The sequence below is a fragment of the Pollicipes pollicipes genome, unplaced genomic scaffold (assembly GCF_011947565.3).
Source record: "Pollicipes pollicipes isolate AB1234 unplaced genomic scaffold, Ppol_2.1 Scaffold_4881;HRSCAF=5763_pilon_pilon_pilon, whole genome shotgun sequence".
NCBI classification, from domain to species: Eukaryota; Metazoa; Arthropoda; class Thecostraca; order Pollicipedomorpha; family Pollicipedidae; genus Pollicipes; species Pollicipes pollicipes.
The window spans coordinates 8,301,010-8,319,394 of NW_023596576.1; the positions used below are offsets into that span (position 1 = coordinate 8,301,010).

Below are 18,385 nucleotides of genomic sequence, written 5' to 3' on the forward strand. Positions count from 1 at the left end.
ATATAGGTGAGCCAGTTTTGTCCTAATGGGAAAGCCTTTCAAAAACCAATCAGACGTCTTTGTATACTTAGTCTCTACTGCTGGGGCGTCAGCGTTTTTCCATTCACAACCCAACTGTATACTACGAACCACCCCGCGATTCATTTTGAAAACGTGGCCACGGAAGTGATAAAACAAATGGACATTCTGAATTCAGCTTGGTCTCACTTTCCATTTACGTACCAGGTCGACTAGCGAGGTTGCGTTTTGGTGTTGCTTGCTATCCACGACATTGGCACGGATCTCGATAAATGGGACAACAACGTTAGAATTGGTGGAGTACTGATTCAGGCTATTGCACTGACATGCTGAGTGCTCTTTGGCTGGGTTGTGTGTGGGGGTGGGGGGAGGAGGGGAGGGGCGTAACTTGCGCTACTGAAACAGGAGACAAATAAGCACAGATTCGGTTTGTAGGAACGTCACCAATGCCAGATATATACAGGCTGGAAATGTCGCCGACTCCGACTGCACCACTTTTTGGCGATCTCGGTGCCGGAGAGTAAGCATTTTGTTCATATCCGGTATGACATGCCTGGGTCACGTCAGTTTATCGATGGCGAATGCGGTGTCCAAACAGTAGTTTTCGTGACAACCGCTAACAGCGCACGCTCATAGCATGCTGCGGTTTGCAGAAGCTCAGCAGAAGCTTGTGTGCTGCACAAAGTCGTCCCATGGGAATGTTTGCGAGTCGCCCCAAAAAGACGACAGAACGAAAGTAGGGCCATTAATGCGTTGCTCAAAGACCACTGCTCTGGTAAGATGTTACGCAGTGTAGTGCTCGAGCTTCGGAATAATTTGCTACTGAAAGTGGCCAAGTTTCGCCAAGATGAGTTGCGCCGCTTTCGTCGACTAACTTCAAATTTCCGCCGCATCGCTCACGCACATGGATCGTTAAATTTTCAGTGTTAGTGCATAAATTGCTATACAATGTCAGTATAAATTCAAGATATGACCACTCACTTCCATTACCCTCCTCCGGAGCTACGGAGGGAGCTGGCTGAGATTGCACGAGCCGTGTGCGCGCCCGGGAAGGGCATCCTGGCCGCCGACGAGTCGACCAGCACCGTCGGCAAGCGACTGAGCGGGAGTCGGCGTCGAGAACACAGAAGAGAACCGACGCGACTACCGCCAGCTGCTCTTCACCGCGCCGGACGAGATCAGCAACTACATATCGGGCGTCCTGCTCTACCACGAGACCGTCTACCAGACGGCCTCCGACGGCACGCCGATGATGGACCTGCTCAAGAGGAAGAACCTGATCCCTGGCATCAAGGTCGACAAGGGCGTCGTCCCGCTGATGGGGTCGGAGGCGGAGAGCACCACGCAGGGCCTGGACGACCTGGCCGAGCGCTGCAACCAGTACAAGAAGGACGGCTGCCAATTCGCCAAGTGGCGCTGCGTGCTCAAAATCGGCCAAAACACGCCAAGCTACCAGGCCATGTTGGAGAACGCCAACGTGCTGGCGCGCTACGCCTCCATCTGCCAGGCCTACGGCCTGGTACCGATCGTCGAGCCGGAGGTGCTGCCCGACGGCGACCACACCCTGGAGCGCGCGCAGAAGGTGACGGAGACCGTGCTGGCGTTCGTCTACAAGGCGCTGGCCGACCACCACGTGTACCTGGAGGGCACGCTGCTGAAGCCGAACATGGTGACGGCGGGGAAGGAGTGCCTGACGCCGTACCTGGCCAAGGACCAGGCGCGCGCCACCGTCACCTGCCTGATGCGGACCGTACCGCCGGCCGTGCCTGGAGTCACATTCCTGTCGGGCGGCCAGACCGAGGAGGAGGCCTCCGTCATGCTGTGCGAGGTCAACAAGGCGGCCGGCACCGATCGGCAGCCGTGGGCGCTCACCTTCAGCTTCGGCCGTGCCCTGCAGGCGTCTGTGCTGAGGGCGTGGTCGGGCAGGGAGGAGAATTCGCGGGCCGCCCAGCAGGAGCTGGTTAACCGCGCCCGGGCCAACAGCGAGGCCTCGCTGGGCAGTTACCAACCCGGCTCGTGCAAGGGCGCCGCCGCCCAGGCCGACCAGTTCGTCAAGAACCACGCCTACTGAACAGTACCTGGGTTAGCCGTTTGTAAAAAGCCGTCTGCTGAGCACAGCCCAGTTTCACCCATTTACCAAGTTTCGCGCCTGCTAAACAGTTCCCAGTTCGACCTGTTCGTGAAAACGACGCCTTCTGAACGGTTCCCAGTTTGACCTGTTCGTGAAAACGACGCCTTCTGAACGGTTCCCAGTTTGACCTGTTCGTGAAAGCGACGCCCCGTGAACGTCTCCCGACGTAACCTGTTTGTCAAGAATCACATCGCTGACCGCCGGCTAGTCTGGCGATTTTGTGATGAGCTGCTAAAGTCAGCTTTCCAAGAAGCTGGAAACCATGACACTTTGTTCGAAGTGAAAGGGCAACAGTGCGCTCCGGTTCGGTCACTTGTGCGGCATACGACTGGTTTGTTATGCGAAGATCGCGTGGATAGCGGGCTGACTGGAAGCAAACTCGCTCTCACGGGTGCAATCAGAACAAAAAGGGCAAACTACTTCCGGTTACGTCGCAAGGTTTATGTTACATTCAGGAGACGCCCACGATACAGGCGTTCACAGCTAAAATTGACAACGTGTTGCCACTTTTGTGAAAGCGTCACTCGCAGGTTACGTGCTCTGACGTACGTTATTAACTTCATAGTGTCACCTTTATTACAATACGTGATTGCTGATTACTGCCAGCGCAGACAAGCACCACTCCATTTGAACTCTTAATCGTGTTCGCACCTGAAATCCATCATCAGTGGTATTAATGTGGATGCCATGATTCGCATATTGTCGCTGAGGTTGCATTGGCATCGGCATACCATGAAGTGTGCTGACGTTGGCTACCAGCTGGTTCGGCTCACGCGAGACACCACGCAAAACAGACATCTGTGTCAATGGAGAAGATTACTGGATATGTACTGAAGTCGACCCTAGGTAAATCTACCGTGGATATCAATGGTCAAGGCTATACTGATCGGCTGCTTCGACTGCTTTATTTTGTATCGATACTCGGCAGAGTGTTTACGTTGCGTTCGTTTTTTTGCATCGGAATTCACCGTCGATATATAATCACATGTATTATGCTGGAGCTGTGAGCTTCGCCAAGCTGATTTTTACCTGAGGTGAGCTCGATCTGAGAGAACTGCTCAAACCGTCGCCGATCTGAGAGAACTGCTCAAACTGGTGCCGATCTGAGAAGACTGCTCAAACTGGTGCGCGGGAGCAACTGGCTCCTCACTATTGCATTGCCACTCAATCGTATTCATGGCTCAAGGTGAGGATGACATGAATGCAGCGTAAATGTCATGCCATGGATAATCAAGCATTCTTCCACTTGCTTTCTCTTTCAGGTCGCATTTTTTAATGTTTACCCAATGCGCACTTTTTCAATCAAATTTATGCTCAGTGTCTTCCGGCTCCGAAAACGTGTGATGTGGAAAGCACATTAATCAAGATTCTGCACTACTCATATCCTTGTTTACATTAACCGTGCTGGAAGCGAAGACAATCCGACAAGTAGTAAAGTGGATAAGCGTCTTTGATGTCCCACCCCGCAGTGCACGTCTCGTTAATGCTGAGTTGGGCTCGCCCCGCGCAGCGGTGGATGCAGCGGCCAGGACAACGCGCTGTCCCCATCCCAGAGCAGAGTCGTGCCGGACCACAAAGGCACTCCCGCTCGGTTTATCGCTCGAGTGTCTAATTAGAAAACAGTTTGAGAACAGTACTTGAGAGTCGTCCGCGTCCTCCGCAGCACTAAAGGGGAGCGAGAACCACTTTGGAGCGAGCACGGCGCGCCCGTCCAGGCCTGCCGCGGCCAAAAATTGGACGCTCGGTCCCTAATTGGAGCCGCTTTTGAATTTAAACAAGTGGATGGTTTTTTAATTGGAAAACTTATGAATGCAGGAAAGGAAGCGTTTTGGCAGACGGGACGAATAGATAATGATGTGGAGCTAAAACGGGTCTGAGTCGTGCCGCGGCATGTCGTTTTGGCCTCGGATTATGGGGAGCTGGTGCAGAAGGCGACATTATGGCGCTCCTGGTGCTCTGCACAACTAGCTGTCGTACGGTGATGTGACGCAGACGTTCTAATTGTAGGATGTTGCCAAATATGACAGGGAAGTGCCCTGGTATCAAAAATGTTCAATAGGACGGCATCAGACACCTGTGAAACGCAATCAAGCCAATCAGGTAAGCCTGAGACGTACTGTATTCAGACAGTCATGTTATCATAGGCTGCCGCATTCTTTTTTAGTCCGCTTTAGAGGGAGTGTTCCATATTTGTGCGAAGTTTTGAACTGAAATGCGCATCTTAAAGATAATCAGGTGCAATGCACACCCCTACACATCTTAAAGCCTAAAACCCCTTAGTTTCTGAGCTATGCGCTCGGAACCGCCCGGTCCTTTTTGCCAGTGGCTGTTTCTCTTCAATGTCTGATTTGGTTTTGCCTGCAAATCTTCCTTTTCTCAGTCTATCTTCCTCACCACTGTCGGAGACCAGGAAGGAGAAGCCTTCGCGATGTGTGTCTCCGTGTCTCTCGCCATCGTTCTGTGGCACAGACGCCTCCCTCCACACAGCCCTCCCGGCACCCACCGTCGCTGCCGGGCACGACTCTCTCTCCAGCGCCGGCCCCGACGCCCCGGGCGACAGCGCCCGTCGCACACGGCGTGTCCACGGGATCCACCGAGCGCCGATGGCTGCGGCTTTGATCGGGTGGCGGTCCCGGCGGCGGCGGCCGTCCTCCTGCGGGCCACGGTCGGGGGCTCGTTAGCGGTGCTTTGAACCGGCCGCAGATTGCCGCCTAACCGGCCCGCTCGCCGCGCAAAGCGGCCCTGTTTATGTCAATAGGCGGGTGATTGCCGGCTTTGTGAGGTTCGAGACGACAGCGCTAGCGCGCCGCTGCCGGTGCCGAGCCGCCCACTGGAGGAGGCGGCCGGCGCCGGAGAGCGCGGGATCACAGCCGAGACTAGCCGCTCAGTCGGCCTGCAGGAAAGGGCGGTGAGCGTTACACCGAGGTCGGCCGTGGCTCCTCACAGTACGGATGGGTGGCGATGAGGTCTGAGGTTCGCTCCGATAGCCCAGTCGGTTCGTGCGCCTGCCTTCCCATCCACCCAGCCGTAACGGGATTTGACGTGACGTGATGGGTTCGAGGTGCTTTAGGCGTTCGCTATTCGCCCCAGACTGCGATGGACTGCGTCCGGCGGCAACGGTCGCGTTAAAGGTCAGATTGTGGCAAAGACCAGAACAGAGCGTGCCAAGCATTGTGACACGTTGAGAGGTCGCCACAAGATTCCGCAGTTGACCCGGAGTTGGATGATCGGTTGGTAGGCTCAGGGCTCACGCAACAAGCACTGCTTAGTGTGGGAGCAGTTTCCAGAAAATCATTCAGTCAAAAGTTTCGTGCTTAATCTTGAAAAAAAATAGCATTGCCACTGACGGCACGTATATTCTACAACCGCGCGGTACTCTGTTCGTACATATATTTAGCCACACGGAAATGCATTAATCCATTCCACGTCGGTCGCGCATGCTTCCATTTTTGAGATCCACGTTTCGTTCATTCACGACACGTTCAACCACGCTGTGGCCATGAATGTTGCGACACCTCACGACCATTGCTGCGGGGAAAACAAACCCCAACAGGTTTTGGTCGCCTCTAAGGGTTATACAGACACCTGTTTGGCCTCAGCTTTACGCCGACTGTAGTCAGACAATGCATACGCGGCACGAGGGGCCCGATAACACCACATCTCAACACATGTCTAGCACGCTACGGCACGGCTAACCTACATAAAGCAGCAGGCCGCAGGCGGCCCTGCGCATCGCCGGACATGGAGCAGGTGATCTCTTGCGTCCATCTCTATCGTCTCTTTCATGAGACGGAAGTTTGACGTGGGCCCGTTCCATGTCCAGTGACAGTGCCCAGACCGTAACGCTATCACCCCTCTGATGGTGGCAGACCGGAAAATTTCACATCACGGTGTCCCAGTAAGTAACCGTTCACTGTTATACCATCGGCATCACAGTATTTCTCGGCATTTGCACGATCTTTCACCATGCGATGATCTGACACCATGCAGTCACTGCCCCGATGTCGCCTTGTCCTTCGCTGTCCCGATGATGTCCCGATGTCTCTCTGTCCTATGCTGCCCCGATGACGTCCCGATGCCCCTCTGTCCTCCGCTGTCCCGATGACGTCCCGATGTCCGTTGAAGAGTCGATCACGCCAGTTGCAATGCAGATCGAACGCGCCCCACGGATACTGAACAGGAGCTGACAGACATGTGATTCACTGGACAGAGATGAAACCGTCAGAAGTCATTGGAGTCGTCCAGTTCCATCAGGAGTCATTGGATGTAAATGAATCTTTCAGCGGTCAATGAGCGTTGATGAATTGTCACGAGTCGGGGCGCGTATCTGGAGTCGGGGCACCGGGCACGTATCTGTCAAGAGTCACTGAATACGTCTGTAGCTGTCAGAAGCAACTGTACGAGTCTAAAGCAATCAGAAATCACTGGGCTTGACTGAAGCTGTCGGGAGTCACTGGGTATAAGGGAAGCTGTCAGGAGTCACCGGCCATGACCGGAGCTGTCAGGAGTCACTGGGCATGACTAAAGCTGTCAGGAGTTTACTGGGCATGATTAAAGCTGTTAGGAGTCACTGGGAATAGCCGAAGCTGCCAGGAGTCACCGGCCATGAATGAAGCTGTCGGGAGTCACTGGGCGTGACAGAAACTGTCAGAAGTCACCGGGCGTGACTGCAGCTGTCAGAAGTCACTGAGCGTGACTGGAGCTGGGCGGCAGGAACTGCAGTCCGGGGAAGACGGCCTGAGGCGGCGACACCATGCAGCCCTGCGCGGCCGCCGCCGCCGCCGCCGCCGCCGCCGCCGACTGGATGTCCAGCAGCAGGCTGTGGTAGCCGCTGGCCGTCTTGTCACCAGCTGACGTCACGCCGGCGTGATGCCGCAGCTGCTCCAGCCGCAGCTGGTTCTGCCGCTTCCACTTCGTGCTGCGGTGAAGAGGAGAGGAGACTGAGATAGCGTGCCCGGGTCGGGGGGGGGGGGGGGGGAGGCAGGAGCGGCAGAGGCAAGATGCCGACAATGTGCTACTCACCCCTCTCCGCCCCCATCTCTGGAAAATGTCGTGGACCTTATTTCTTTGGTGTTGCACGAAAAAAAAACTGAGGACACCGCATTTTCCAGACCCGCCCACAGATAACCTAGCGGAGAAGGAATAGTTCTGAATCGTGTTTTTGGATCCCGCGGAAAAGAGAAGACCCAGATTTGTTAGCTTTATCAATATCCTATCCAACAGTCTTATTTACGTGGTGCAAGCTACCAATGGTTCGAAACTAATTGACACACTACTTAAAATATGTACACCGACCTTCACGTTGGGCGTGAGCAAAATGGCCAATCATTTGATTTAAATTACATACAAGTGCCTTGTAAGGCCTTTGACCTATGACAGGTCAGAGTCAGGCCATAGCTGTCAGCAAAGGCGGTTTTCTACGAAAGCGCTCAATCTGATGCGACAACGAATTGATAGACGAAGCCATAGATCTCTAAGTTAGCTTCTTACGTAATACAACGATTGAATTCAGGATTACAACAAAGTCCAATGACCATTGGTCAGGTATGAAGGTAAACTGAGACATAAATCAGGCCGCTTTTTTACTCGGCGGCTTTTGAATGGGATTGTTCCTGGTGCTCATTTCGAATTTATTGACAACAGGGACCACAGCAGACATCTTCCGTAGACTTCTTAAGGTCAGAGTAGATCACTGACCTGAAATGACCCAGGTCAACGTAATATTTTTAGGGAACATACCGCATAGTCTACCCATTTACACCGATTCAAATGAAAAAAATCAAACAATCTTCTAAGATTTTGGACCACATTTAATTCAAGTCATTCAAGATTACTAGCCTTTGATTACACTTTGACCTCTTGCTAAAAAAGGCATCTAGGTTCAAGGCGGTTGCATGAGGAGGTCTGGGGGCACTTTGGCCACCAATCTAGAGATTGGCCCTGTTTGATCTTATTTCACCCGAGGGTCATGACCCAGGAGTCTCGTTTTTTAATACGGGATCACATACAGGTCACAACTAAATTACTCCCGTGAATTTGGTGTCTTTAGCTGTTAAGTTTTGACATTTCAAAGGTTCAACTTGAACTGAATTAGTTAGTTGCTCCCCTTTCCAACGAATGGTATTCAGCCGGCCCCCAGGTGCACGTTAAAAGTCACATAAAATTTGCCCCAACACCGCTTATCACTTTCAGTTACACTGCGGAAATCCCCACGTACTTGCATACATATCCATGTATGCACCCCCCTCTTTATACGAACTTGGCACCGACTGCAATTTACAGTCAATTACAGCAACTAACAGGTAATCAGCTGGTGGTCTTGGATTAAAGGTCCCTTAGGTAAGCAAAATTTAAAAATTCTTGGAAAAAGTTATATAGGTCCAAAGATCTCATTTATGGTTAAATTCAGGCAGGTGAGGTGGTAAGATAAGCTTCGAGGATGGTGCGGAACCTACGGTAGGCATGACTCAACCGGCCCTTTGGCCCGTTTTTGGAAGGATGCTTTTTCTATTTCTTTAAACATTTATTTTCTCCCTCGGCCTTTATATCTACTAAAATGCAGCTTCTACCACACTCTTAATCATGTTCACTTAAATGACGATTTCCAACCAATAACACGATTTTACATTGCTTCGCTGAAAAAAAATGATGGCGCTAATGTTCTTTTTCAGCAATGGAGGGGACCCCCCCCCCCCCACTTCCGCCGCCCTTCCGCTGTCTCAACCACTCTCGTACCGGCTTAGTGGCACCACGTGTCAGTTTCAAGAGTGACGCTGTACCAGACCTCTGAACCTTACAAAGCATTTCAATCCTCAGCATAACCGAGAAGCGCGTGTGTTCCAGTTACGACCACGAGCTGATCCGCGCTTCGTATTCAGCCAACACCGCCCCTGTCATCGTTGGCCACGCGCTCACCGTCTGTTCTGGTACCATGTCTTGACCTGCGTCTCCGTCAGGGTGAGTGTGTCGGCCACCTCGGCTCTGTCGGCCACCGACAGGTACTTCTGAACCCGGAACCGCCGCTCCAGGAATGCCAGCTGACCGTGGCTGAAGGCCGTTCGTCGCCTGGCCAAAGCAGGGGTGCGCCGTCAGACATTGGGCTGAGGAGGCCGGCATCGCACAGCAGACGAGCGACGCTGGGTGGTGAGGGTGACATAGGGGCCCAAGAACACGCTCAGCAGCTGAGAGTACACGCTGTTGCCCGCCTCTCAACCTGGCAGGAAGGGCGGACACAGCGGGGAATCGCACCCCGTACCTCTGGCTTCCCAGACACCAAGCCCAAAACCTCAGAGACCATCAGCGCTAGCACGTAACTTGCAGGAACATAGTATGCGCGCAACAGCTTGTTTCGCTGAAGACGATTTGAGCTAGAGCATATCGCAACACATTTATTTGCACAATTAAATGACGTTGTTCAGGATGCTGAGAGGCGTTTAGCATCGAAATCCCAGTTTTTAGAACTGGAATCCCTGCTTTAAGATCCCAGCATTCGCAGGATTCGAATATGTTCGAACGCATTCGAGCTCGCGAATCCCAATCCTCAGCTCTATTAAGCACCACTCATTCTATCACTTCCTGGACAGCTTTCTATAGTGGTGACTGCAACACCCTCTGTCCCTCACTGAACCCCTGTGGATATTACGGACGATGCTTACATTCCATCTGCATCTCCCGTACCACCAGTGATATATATATATATATATATATATATATATATATATATATATATATGTATAGTTCCAAAGCGATTGATGAACAAGCTTGCCATTGATATCGTTCCATAAGCGAAAGGAAACTTTTATACCAAAAATACGCATACCTTGAATACGAACCACAGGCGTATGCATCAAATCAGACAAATGCATTCTTATTATGACGTTCTGGGTATCGTGCATGGACCTGTGCAGCTTGTCCTATTGCTATTGCGCTCCTCTTGCTGAAGGCGTCCGCAATGCATATCTCTCACAAGGTTTTCTTTAAAATTTGCGGTTTTGTGTTTCACCGTCATACGATATAAATGGAATGTTAAGACTGCTGATAAACATTGCTAATAAAAGTTGAGATCTTATTACCATGGTCAGAAATCCTCAGTTTCAGACGTAACAGCTAAGTGAAAAAATGAATGCACGTTATTACGAAGGTGGCTGATTCCTTTATGACGTAATACGGAATGACAATCGGTTACCTGAAATTTTGATAACAGTGTTTGAAGTTGGACGTGATTTCTACGCCCAGAGCCCAAAACAGTCTTGAGTTACCAAGTTTTTCATGCTACTTATGATAACATACTGTCACTGAAATCACATTGGCACAAGTTGCACACCTAGAGCTTTGCCCAGGAGGTGCCAGGAGGCAGACGTTATTCAAGCCCCATACGTGCCTACATAAAACTTGTAAACGTGCACCATCGTTTCCTCATAGCCAATATCCCCCAGGTCCAAATCCTCGAACCTCCAAGCGATAAAAGGTCCCATCCACTTCTTGCACAGAGGTTTACGCTCCAAACTCTACTGAAAGCTTGCCAAAAACGCTAGCGGTCTCAAAGTAAATGGGTGCCAATTTAGCAGAATTTAACGATGATTCCGTTAACTGCTTTCGATGTTAACAGAATGTTTTTTCACCACCATTATATTTATGTATTTTCAGAATACCATTCTACAGTCAGTTTTTTACACTACCAGGCGAGGTCGTCGCCTACGTCGGGGAACGAATGCCACTGGTGCGGGTTAGGCCTAATGAAGGCGTCCGGGGCACATAACAGATTCACACGTCTCAACAGGCTGAATATTCGTTGGAAAAGCATCTGGACGTCACCTTTACACCCACCCCTCACATCTTGTTTTCGCCTGTTTAGGGAGCTCCCAAACAGAAAGACAGCTGAGTAAATTTCCTGTGAGAAAACCGAACAAAGTTTAAGTCAAATGTGATATCCTGACATCATCTGAGCCATGACATGCCTGTTCTTTATTTGATTCTCGACGAATGTTTTGTGCTGCTGACACCACTTTAATATCGCCTTACGTGTGTGTTAAAGGGAGTGCGCCACCTTTGAAGGGTGTTTCAAAAACATGATTAGGTAAACTATCAGGAACGATCCTTGATGTAGACATCATTGGGGGGCAAAACAACGTCACCAACAGAATATCATGCGTAAAATAATGTTCTTCATTTTTTAGTTCGAACTACGAGGTCAACATTTTAGACCGTCACTGGACTTCTTTCTTCTTTAAGGCTTTTTTCTTATTCTTCTCGGATGGAATATGTATTAGGCAGGTGGAATTTTTCGAAGTAATTAAGCAAATACTTAGGTGTAGTATTGGTTAGTATGAATGCTGGAGGCACGGATCACAAGGCATTTAGATGTATATGAGTGAGACATTATTGTAACAGGAGGATCGAAATATCCACCAATGAGGAGTGTTGATGTGCTTGAATGCGGTAAAATAGGAACGCCAAGTCACTCGGCATGCCACCTTGTCTGATGTATTTTCTCTTAGTATATGGTTACATACACCCTTATGTGCTCAAGATGTGTTTCTATCTTAGATGATTTCCATATTATAAAAACCCCTTCTCCCCAGTGATTGCTCTCAAATTAAGCGGCTATGCTGAGCTAGGTGATTAATATGCAGTTCAGAAAGATCTGCGGGGATGAAATGTAAATTAAAGTTTTCGTCTTCACAGAGTGCTGTGCATGGATTGAAACATGTTTTCTTTTGGGTTTATTCGAGAGGCCAGCATTTTATGAAATACCACGATGTGTGCATGTCACTCGTACAAGCGCTAGAGAGAGATACATCACTGACATCGCGGAATTCGAAATCACGGGCTGCATTACCAACAAAATCACGAGGGTTTCGAAAAGCTCTTAGTGTGACCTTTTTTGATATCAGCCAAGATATCAGCTTCGTTTTTAGCAAGCGCTCTGATTAGCCACAATATTGACCAAAGTACCGTTTCCAGCCCAGTGTTAAGATGCACATGCGTTAGGCCGTTGTAAGCGTGGCTGTAGTAGTTGCGAGTGATATAAAACATATTTCTAACCTTCGCAAATGGCACCCAAAAGACTAAAAGCATGTACTAGTTAATCGACCCGCGAAGCCGATTCCCAAGCATCAGCTTGTGTACTCAGGGAAGCAACCCATCGGCCAGCTTGCCAGTCGGTTAGTCGTGATCACTGTGGCAGTTGCCTTGCAATGTACGCAAACGGTTAAACCCGGCATAATGAACACTTCATCTTACTGGCTATTAGCGCTATTATTGATTCTAGGCGCTTTTATTCGGACTGTGCAGTGCGGTATCAGAGCCGTCCAAGGAAATATTATTCCCTCAAATTATTCCAGGGATTTGCCTCCTCCTCCAGCAAAAGGGAATCACACCAGACTCCACGTTGAAGTATCTATACAATTCATTAACCTGCTGGAGATCGATGAACTGGGAGGGTCATTCCAGTATTCTTGTTTCTATCGTGTGTACTGGGCTGACACACGCCTTGCTGCTCAAAACGAATCTATTGGAGTCTCAAAAATCCCAGAGCATGTAGCACAGCGTATTTGGCGTCCGGATATCATCACTGAGAACGTGCGAATTGTAGAGAGGAATGGCATCATCAAACCGACCATCTTTAGCGGAAAACTGAGCGGCTATGACTTGTTCATCTCAACGTACCTAGCTATGACTGTTGGCTGTCAATTCCAATACCAAAGCTACCCCATGGACGTGCAAATTTGCAAAATTCACGTGACCAATATGGGAATGACGACCGATATCCTGGACCTGCAGTGGAGCGCCATGGGCTACACAATGTCAAGAGAAGCGTTCCTCAGTTACCAGGGTCTGTTCGATGTCAAGATATGTGAAGATTCCCGATCGCCGGTGCGCAAGTCAAGACTAGGAAACCATCCTCAGAAGACGCTGCTCCTGATACTAGAGCGCAATTACATGGCGTACGTGGTTCAGGTGTTCTTACCGAGCATCTTTTTTGTTCTCATTGCTTGGCTGAGCATCCTGATCCCGCCCACGATGCTGCGCACCCGCCTCCTGCTGAACAGCACCAACCTGCTGACTATACTCTCCATGTTCTTGGCCGTATCCAAGACGGAATCGGCCAGCATACCCAAGGTCAGCTACCTCACCGCACTCAACCTGTGGATGTTCGTCTGCGTAAGCTTCACCTTCACCTCCGTCCTGCTCGTGATCTTCGACATCCGGCTGATTTCCCTGCTCACGAACAGCGTCGGTAAGCTGCAGCCGATTAAGAGGGTGCTGCTGGACGTCTACCAGCAGTCGTCCGGCGGCAAAGGGCGCCGCGGCACCGAGTTCGCCGCCGAGCTGGACTACCTGGCGCATCTGCACCAGGCGGCCATCGAGGCCTCCGCCTCGGCGCGCGGCTCGGGCTCCTGGAGCGAGGACGGCTCGGACAAGCCGGAAGCCGCGCAGGACGACGACGGCGACCTGTTCGAGGACGCGTCCGGCGTCACGCCCGTGCCCAGCTTCGAAGCGCCGCGGCCCGGCCGGGTGGAGGTGCGCGTGCGCCGCAAGCGTCGCCTCTGGCTCGAGATGACCGCCTTCTACGAGCGGCTCTACCTGCTGGCCTTCCCAGCGCTGTTCGTGCTGTTTCTGATAGTGTTCGTCTCGTACTACCGGTGGACGCGGCACGTGCAGCTGGACTCGCTGATGGAGATCGTGGGGCGCGGGGAGAGCTTCTACCCGGGCTGCTGGTGCGCACGGGGCGACTCCTGGGCCGGCTGCATGCCAGAGAGCGAGTACGAGAAGCTGAAGTGAGGGGTGGCCGACCACTGCCGAGCCGACCGTGTCGCCCTGCTGACAGGGGCCGACGATTGCTGATGGCCGAGGGCCCGGTGCCGGCGGCCGACAGCGGCACGTCTTCCTGGACTGCCGTCACCTTCCTGACGTAAAGTTGCGTGTGTGGCGCGTGCAGTGGTCGCTCCTTGGTACAATCGCACGGCGTTATGTTAATCATACGCTGCACGGAGCAGGGCGCTTCACGGCTGCAATGCTGTCCAGAAATCGTGCAACTATTAGATGGGGCAAACAAGCCCACTCGAACTCAACTAGCAGAGTCCAAGGCAAGTCCAAGACAAAGCTTTCAACAAGCTTTCAAGTCCAAGACGAGCATGGTCATGCATTCATGAAGCTTCAACACTGATCCACTACTCAATGCATGGTGGTACGCTATTGGGCTGGCTGCGAAAGCAGTGCGAACATACTAAATACATTTCTACATGACCCTGTCCCTCCGCGTTTCCTGCTGCTCGGCGTCTGCTGCTGCTGTTTGTGGGGTCACGGGCGGCATCCGCAGCTGAACATCACGTGACCGACCTGCGTGGCCGTTTGGAGTGGAGGCTGTCCGTGCCGGCAGAGTTCCTGTCATCCCCACGTTTGTTCGTCGAGGCGGCATCCGTTTCCTCCTTGCACTCGTCTGTGAAGCGTCGAAACAGAACTGTAATCAACTCACAGCAACTGGATTACGGAACCGAGCACGGAGGACAAAATGCATGTCACCCAAGTCTTTTTGCAATAGTGGTATCTTAAAAGTATTTGAATGCGTCATTGCAGTTTTTGGTGCAGACTGGTGCGAGATATCGGTATCATGTTTTGTTGGGTATTTAGGGTTAAGTTAAATCATTTTTATCTGCTCAGCCGCCGAAGCTTTCTTGCAATATGGCGTACATGGGTCGTGGTCTCCCCGATCGGAAGCATATGGTTATGCAATGCATCCCTAAAAACATGCTTTTGGGCCGTCTTTGAACCTGAGCGCGGATACAGTGGTTGAAATGTGTCATCTTATCATGTTTTATCAGTATGTTTCATGAGAATGGCTTAATTGTCCATCCACTTTTTGTATAAGTTTAACATAAATTCTGCGAAACTCGTGGACTTAATGAAGTTTAAAAGTGCCTTGCCCGCTCAGTTTCCGGACGTCCCTCCTTTTTGCGCGCAGACTGTGGGGATGTAAGTTTGTCAACTGGAGCCCAGACTAATTAAGGACATGATGTGATGGGAGTGTAGGCATGAAAGAGGATTCATACCAGCGGCGATGATCCAATTAGTCGTCCAAAAGTTCGGTCAATGCCAGGTCTGCAAGCTTACAAGCGAAGCCAGGACATTATTCGATTCGTCTGGCTCACCACTTTATGCCGGCTGTGAAGCACAAGCCTCTCCGATGTTCCACCACGCTGCCGCCGAGGTCCTCAAGGGTATATTACGCACAATCTTGTGTTGATTATGTTTGTAGCAATGACAATATGCAAGCAAACGAAACGCGACGATATACGGCTTCCGACATGCCAGTCATAAAATGAGCGATTATCGCCTCAGCGAAGCAACTACAGTCACTCAATCCTCGATCGCGGTGATGATCAGGAACACGCAAACCAAGATCGATGTAGCTTACGTGGATTTATGAATATTTGTCCATTGAATAATCGTTTGCTAGCCGGAACGAACATGACATGGCTTGGAAAGGCTCCGAATCATGCCTTCATCCTCAGGGCCGACGACTTCAGAGCACTCCTGTGGCGACAGCTCCTTTTAAATGATACTCACTGAACGTCGCCGTGCGAACTATCACATCTGCATGAGAAGAGTCATTCTGTCAGCACGCGTGTCGCCCTGGCACGTGATCTCCCCAGCTGAGCAGGACCTGACCCCTGCTGGGCCACAGACCGGCCCACGTGCCGTCCCTGAGCGGGCCGTTCGAATTTAAACGGCTGACAGCCGGCCGGCCGGTCAAAAGTCCGCGCGTCGCACCTCTGGCGTCGCCGCCGCTGGCCCGCCGCCTCGCCGTCGCCGCGGCGCCCGTCTCGCGATGTCGCAGTGTCGCGGCGGAGGCCCGATTTTCCGGTCAATTTATGCGCCAATTAGGCGTGGCGCGGGCCTGGCGGCGGCGGGGGGCCCGTTTTGATTGAGACCGTCAGCGCGCGGCAGTTGATTCCGATTGTGACAGCTAACCCGTCATTACCACGTCAATGGGAAGTAAACTAGTTTGTCGAGGGGCCCCCGGCCGCGCGCCCAGCCGCACGCTGCGACGGAGGGGCGCAGGCCCGGCACCGGCGGCGTCGAGAGGAGGCGCCCGCGCGAGCAGGGACGCCCGCCAACGCTGCCCGCCTGGAATTCGCATTGGATTGTGAGTGGCCGCCGCGCTCAGTGGAATGCCTGCGTGTCAATGCGGTGGAACGAGTGTCCACTTGGCGCAGGGGCACAGTGCGGGACAGGTGGCTGGCCCGGAACACGGCCTGTCCGTCATCAGGGGAGCCAGGCTGCGCTGTGTCCAGCGACGACGGATCGTGAGACGAGACGGTGGGAGGGCGGACGCGGTTTGCTGCCGCTTTTTTCACGCAGTGCCACAGCGCCGATGCTAAAACTCCTCAGAGACGTGGCGGCTGCCTCCCTTTCGCATGTCTCTCCCACTTCCGTGCTCCTCTGCACGCGATTAGGGATGGGAGGAAGCTATGCTTTCGCAAGGAAGCTTAAGAGGGCAGAGGTGAGCGCGCTCGTGCGTCATTCTGTACGGGCAGCCTCCGCTAGAAATGTTCGGTGCGTCACCTTCAATAGGTGGATTATCCGTTGTGCCTAAGTAGGCAAACACTGGCTAGTGCTCAGAACGGGGCGCAGAGTGATTTGCACTTCGGACGCCTCTCATGCACAATGTTGTTTTTGCAGTGAATCGGTTTGTGAAACAGCCATATATTGACCATAGACCGGTGGCCACTGCCCACACCTTTCACGGGATGGCACACACATCTGAGTCCACTGTCAACCCCGTGCTGGGACGACCCCCACGTCCCGGTCCGCTTCGCCCCTCCGCTGGTGACGGCGCCCGGCCCACCGTCGGCCGCGCTGTCCCCTGCGGCCCCGCGGCGGGCCGCACCCAGCGCGCTGGCGCTGGCGCTGGCCGCGGGCCGGACCTCGGGTCGGCAGTTGATCTCGTTGCACTGGCTCTAGCGCTGGCGCTGGCGCTAGCCGCAGGCCGGACCTCGGGTCGACTGTTGATCTCGTTGCGCTGGCTCTAGCGCTGGCGCTGGCGCTGGCCGCGCGGCTGGACCGGATGATCTCGTTGCGCTGGCTCTGGCGCTGGCCCTGGCGCTGGTTCTGGCTCTGGCGCTGGTGCTGGCCGCGCGGCTGGACCTCGGGTTGGAAACTGATCTCTCGTTGTGCTGGCGCTGGCGCTGGCCGCACGGCTGGACCTCGGGTCGGCAGCTGATCTCGTTGTGCTGGCTCTGGCTCTGGCGCTGGCCGCGCGGCCGGACCTCGGGTCGGCAGCTGATCTCGTTGCCGGAGCCGGCTCGCTAACAGGGCGGGCAATCAGCCGGCGACCAGCGCCAATCGCTGCTTCGTTAGCGCAAACGAGGCGCCGATAATTGCAGGACGTCGCCTCGGCAAAACGAGCCGATCACTGTCACTAATGGCTGAGCCGGCGGAGGGGGGGGGGGGGGGGGGGACGCGAGGGGACGAGTCCGAGTTCGCGTCCGGAATCTGGCTGGATGTTAGCGGGGCGTATGACGGTGTTAAGCGACGTCAGTAAACTATCAGGAAGCAGCGCTGCCTTCAGCAATGTGCCTGGGGATATCAGGTGTCAACAGCTGTCCACGGGAGTGGTAATGCAAATCGAGTTTGGCACGTAACAGGCGCGTGGAATTTCTTACGTGCCGTTAAACAGCATTGCGGCCATTGAGTTTGTGTTTCCTAACATATATTGAAAAACAAATAATAGCCGCAACTCCGTGATTTCTCTGGTCAGAAACCACTTGTTTGCCACCACATTAGATGGTTTTATCATCCGGCACTGTTCTATAGGTCATGTTTTACCCAGCTAAATGCCTTTTACCTGCCATATTCATGTGACGTGTCTAACATTGGAGACCGAGATCATGTATACGTGATTTGGTCTTATCTTAGTCATATACCCCGCTTTATCCTGTAAATAGTCTTGTGCATACCAGCGCTGTGACGAAACACCCAGTTTTAACATAGGGCGGGGGACTTGAGGCTTTCACTGCAAGAACAACAGATTTGGGCGCTCATCATCAACGTTAGAGATGAACAACTGCCTTCAAGGAGGCTGTTTGCAAAATAAGTTGGAGAGGCTACGTAGAGGAGAATGGCTAAGCTTATCCACACAAAACGAAATTGGTTGCTATTCAGATTTAACCTTTAGTTTTCCTCTCCCAGGAGACGGGGGTGGGGGGGGGGGAGGGGGGCTGGAGGCCAATC

At 52.5% G+C, this 18,385-nt stretch overlaps 2 protein-coding genes and 1 pseudogene across 2 annotated transcripts in view; 2 read left to right on the forward strand and 1 right to left on the reverse strand.

Annotated features, from left to right (window-relative positions):
- Positions 1 to 892: 892 nt before the first annotated feature.
- Positions 893 to 2,415, forward strand: LOC119101003 (fructose-bisphosphate aldolase-like; annotated as a pseudogene).
- A 2,618-nt stretch (positions 2,416 to 5,033) lies between these two features.
- The window catches only part of LOC119099731 (barH-like 1 homeobox protein), a 15,034-nt gene continuing 1,682 nt past the window's right edge, over positions 5,034 to 18,385 (reverse strand). The window contains exons 2-7 of the mRNA XM_037222794.1: positions 17,300 to 17,460; positions 14,492 to 14,632; positions 9,065 to 9,214; positions 6,951 to 7,067; positions 5,850 to 5,874; positions 5,034 to 5,042 (exon numbers count right to left, since the gene is read on the reverse strand). Coding sequence (XP_037078689.1) covers positions 5,034 to 5,042; positions 5,850 to 5,874; positions 6,951 to 7,067; positions 9,065 to 9,214; positions 14,492 to 14,632; positions 17,300 to 17,460 — 603 coding nt within the window. The remainder of the gene's footprint in view (positions 5,043 to 5,849; positions 5,875 to 6,950; positions 7,068 to 9,064; positions 9,215 to 14,491; positions 14,633 to 17,299; positions 17,461 to 18,385) is intronic.
- Positions 12,073 to 14,401, forward strand: LOC119101072 (glycine receptor subunit alpha-1). Its single transcript, XM_037224325.1, has 2 exons — positions 12,073 to 12,312; positions 12,932 to 14,401. Exon 2 carries the CDS (start codon positions 12,941 to 12,943, stop codon positions 13,931 to 13,933), a length of 993 nt encoding a protein of 330 aa, XP_037080220.1. The 5' UTR covers positions 12,073 to 12,312; positions 12,932 to 12,940; the 3' UTR covers positions 13,934 to 14,401.

Bases quoted from the DNA above. Each gene is read 5' to 3' on its own strand.
- LOC119101072 (XM_037224325.1), top strand. From the start codon at position 12,941: ATGGGCTACACAATGTCAAGAGAAGCGTTCCTCAGTTACCAGGGTCTG.